The 4,050-nt window shown below is 27.7% G+C and overlaps 2 protein-coding genes across 2 annotated transcripts in view; both read left to right on the forward strand.

Moving 5' to 3' along the window:
* LOC108572945 (gastrula zinc finger protein XlCGF57.1-like) overlaps nucleotides 1-2,265 on the forward strand; it is a 3,117-nt gene extending 852 nt beyond the window's left edge. The window contains exons 6-11 of the mRNA XM_017935292.1: nucleotides 1-283; nucleotides 370-472; nucleotides 593-856; nucleotides 1,154-1,475; nucleotides 1,598-1,941; nucleotides 2,020-2,265. Coding sequence (XP_017790781.1) covers nucleotides 1-283; nucleotides 370-472; nucleotides 593-856; nucleotides 1,154-1,475; nucleotides 1,598-1,941; nucleotides 2,020-2,265 — 1,562 coding nt within the window. The remainder of the gene's footprint in view (nucleotides 284-369; nucleotides 473-592; nucleotides 857-1,153; nucleotides 1,476-1,597; nucleotides 1,942-2,019) is intronic.
* Nucleotides 2,266-2,927: 662 nt separating this feature from the next.
* On the forward strand, nucleotides 2,928-3,961 carry LOC108572829 (RRP15-like protein; the record flags this gene model as incomplete). Its single annotated transcript, XM_017935148.1, has 3 exons — nucleotides 2,928-3,013; nucleotides 3,181-3,673; nucleotides 3,748-3,961. Coding segments are annotated over exons 1-3 (762 nt in total), but the record flags the coding sequence as incomplete, so codon positions are not given.
* Nucleotides 3,962-4,050: the final 89 nt, after the last annotated feature.

The raw sequence follows: 4,050 nt of genomic DNA on the forward strand, positions 1-4,050 counted from the left end.
CTAATAAAAAAAATAACAATGATAAACCGAAAATTACACCTGTACCTGATACTCAATGTCATTGTTGTGCTGAAGATTTAAGTACTGCACATAGTGGTGGTGAATTTGTATGTCCAATGTGTGATGTTCCATTTAAAAAAAAATCATCCCTGGATAGGCACTGTATAGTAATTCACTGGCAGTGTGAGTTTATTTTTTGTGAGAAATGTGGAGAATCATTTCGTAATAAAAAATCATTAAATAAACATCGTTATACCACACATGCGGATAGAAAAATTTTTAGGTAAATATATATTTACTATTACTACAGCTGATTCATTGAAAAATGCAAAGAAAGTAAGACATATGATATGATTTTAAATATTTCAGATGTGAGGAATGTGATACTTATTTTTCTCGAGCCTATCATTTAAATCGTCATATAATGCAGTCAGGTTGTCATGGAAACATTGTTAATAGATATGGTTGTCAAGTAAGTTCTTTGTGTAAAGTTGTTTTATAATCAAAAAGCTTAAATATAAATCGTTTTGTAGTATATAAAATAAGTTTGAAATAACTAATCTCATAATTATTAACATAACTATTTTAATAGGTTTGTAAAAAAATATTTACGCGTAAGGATAATTTACGTGAACATTTACGTACTCATGCTGGAACTCCTAAAAGGCGAAAGAAACCTTGTAAATATTGTCCTAAGGAGTTTTTTAGTAATCAGCAGTTGTTAATTCACGAACGTGTGCACACAGGAGAACGACCAGTTCACTGTGATTTATGTCCGAAGACATTTTTATCTTCTCTCGCATTAAAAAAACATAGACGCGTGCACACGGGAGAAAAACCATTTGAATGTAAATTTGTAAGTATAGACTTTGTATATTAAAGCTAACTTCAATAATTTATGTTTCTTTTATCAGTGATATTGTTTTAGTTGTATAAATTCCAGTACTTTGTTATACTAATTTTCTTGTATAATTTTATTACAAGCAAACATTATATACTGGAAAATTTATGTAAGTTTTTGCTGCAATGTACCCAATTTTCAATTTTATACTTCGTTTCATAAATGTGTAATACATACCATAAGTAATATTAATTCAGTATAATATTTTATGAAACGTACATAAATCAATAATTAATTTGCTAATTATTTTAGTGTCAGAAGAAGTTTGCTGCTTGGGAAACTTTGAATCGTCATCAGAGAACACATACTGGCGAAAAGCCTCATGTTTGTCAATACTGTCATAAATCATTTATTCAGGCTTCTCAATTGAGAGCACATATATTTCACCATACTGGTGAAAATGGTTTCTATTGTGATGTATGTGGAAAAGTATTTAATAGGAAAGCTCGTTTAAATGTTCACAAAAAGTTTGTCCATGAAGGAGCAACGCCATTTGCATGTACAATGTGTGACAAGAGATTTATAAGAAGAGAGGGTCTTCTTAAACATGCATCACTTCATACAGGAATTAAACGTAAGAAAATCATTGTGATTGTGATCTTATAATTTTATCGTCTAGTACTTAGCAATAATATTAAGCACAAATACTAAGCAGTAATATTTGCACATTAATTACAAATATTTTCTCTGCTTCAGCATTTAAATGTGATAAATGTGTAAAAGCATTCTCCACGAAATCTTCTTTGCAAGCTCACTTGAATACTCATAGGCGAGAACCGCCGCAATCATGTGTTGAATGCAATAGAGTTTTCATTCGATTAGATTGTTTAATGAGACACATAAAAGCAAAACATCGTGAATTATTGGAAGATGTAATGCATGAAGTCGAAAACAAACATTTACAAACACAATTGTGTAATATTACTATGATTGCTGCAGAGAAAAAAAAGAATGGAGAATCAAAAAAACTTTCTACTGATGAATTGTTGGAAGCTATTTCGGATCTTTTGAAAATATTAATTGATGATGAAACCCTTCAGGTAAAAATTGCAATAATAATAGTTACGATTATAACAATTACATAATATCAAGTACTATTTAACATATGTATTTTATAGTTTTTCGGCTGGCCTGACGCTCCTATTCAAGATATTTTGGAAGCTGTAATTAGAAGATGTGGACACCAACCATTAACGTCAGAAAGTAATTCCCTTTTAACTGAAAGATTGCGAGAAAACATAAAACTTTTGTTTATGGTTGTTATAGAAGATGATACAGTGAAATCTCTTTTAACAACAAACACAGTAGATGATGTTATTGTACATGTTTTAAAACTTTCAAAGGAATGTACAACAAATTCATAGTTGTATAAGAAGAAATGGAAATTAATTAATTTTTTATTTACATATAGTGTTCATTTTTTTAAAATTAGTATTAAAAAATTCAAAGTGAATTGCTCCTAACTTTAAACAAGACACATGTTTTTATGTAATGTTCTTTTTGCACTCAAATATGTTTAGTTTTATTATTGACACCTAAATATTATTTTTTTTTTATTAGGCATTTAATAATTGTTGTTAAACATAAATATATGGTTAAATTTGCTGACACATTTTATTTCAAAGCAGTCTATTTTTTGTACAATATACATTCTTTGCAAACTGCAGTTGCGTACTAATTTGTATACCTAACCCTTAAGAATTAATATTTCGAGAATATTGTACTATTATGATAAATGTAAGTTTTTCATTTAATAAGAAAGTGGTTAATTATTATTGGAAGATAGGTTAATTTATTGTCTTTTATTCGTTTATTGAAAAAACATTTAATTATTTTCTCCACATTAATCTTTTGCAAATATACTGTCAAATTTATCAATATAATTAACAATTGTTTAACACAGTTCAATTTTTACCAAAGTTTTTTGCAATTACAACATGGGATATGGTTAGTATTCCAATCAATATGAATAACACGTGGAAGTAAGTACTGATCAGTGTGTATCCTTTCCGGACGGGTTGATTCTTGTTTATGTTGTCTTCTTATTTTAATTAACAATGATTGCATTGGATAATACGACAAAAATCGGAAAATCACCGAAAAAACAAATGGGTTGGAATAAAAATTTATTTTAGTAATTAAACATTTTTCTACATGAAAGCTTTTGTACCTAACCTTTTTCAAATTATACTTTAAGAAATTATTGAAAATCATTGCTTGAAGTAATTTTAAAAGAACATTGTTATTTTGTTTAAAATGTATAATAAATATTATTGCAGTGGAGTTAGGAGAAGACAGTGATGATAATGAAAGCACTAGCGATGAAGATTTATTAGAATCAGACATACAAGAATTAGAAAGTGCAAGCAAAGGATTGAAAGAAGTAAAATTTAAAAAAATGCATATGGAAAAGGAAACGGAAAATGATAAATTTAATAGTCATAAAACTGAAACTGGAGGAAATCCTGGTTGGGCAGATGTTATGCAAAAAATTCTGAAGACTAAAAAACCAAAACATAAAAAAGCAATAGTTTTATCAAAAGCAAAAAAGTTATGTGATGTAAAAAAGAAAGAAAATGAAGGAAATCTATCTTTTGAAATTGAGAAAGTAAAGGAAGAAATAAAAACAGAGAAAGTAGAAGAAATTACAGATAATGTTCAAGAATCAATTACACGATTAAAAGAAAGGAGAAAAGATAATTTGGGTATTAGAGTAAAACCAACTATAATGGATAGAGAACATGAAAGAATATTACAAAAAATTGCTACAAAGTAATTGACTTAGTTTATAAATATAGGGAATATTATTTCATGTGCTTAAAATTATTAATTACATATTGTTACAGAGGTGTAGTACAGTTATTTAATGCAGTTAAACAACAACAAGGTGAGATTAATAAAAAATTATCAGAAGCTGGCCCATTAGAAAGAAAGCGTGAACAAGTACTTAAAAATATTGATAAAAGTGTATTCTTGGATGTGCTCATGGGAGGAAGTAAAAGTATTCCAGCAAGTAATGATACAAAAACTGAAATACAAGATAATGAAAAAAATAGGGAAAAGGTAATTATATTGTTTTAAATACACGTTATTTTTTGTAAAAGCTTAATATTGATAAAAAAATATATATTTTATATAAAAGGAAAATG

Source organism: Habropoda laboriosa, unplaced genomic scaffold (assembly GCF_001263275.1).
Source record: "Habropoda laboriosa isolate 0110345459 unplaced genomic scaffold, ASM126327v1 scaffold102, whole genome shotgun sequence".
NCBI lineage: Eukaryota > Metazoa > Arthropoda > Insecta > Hymenoptera > Apidae > Habropoda > Habropoda laboriosa.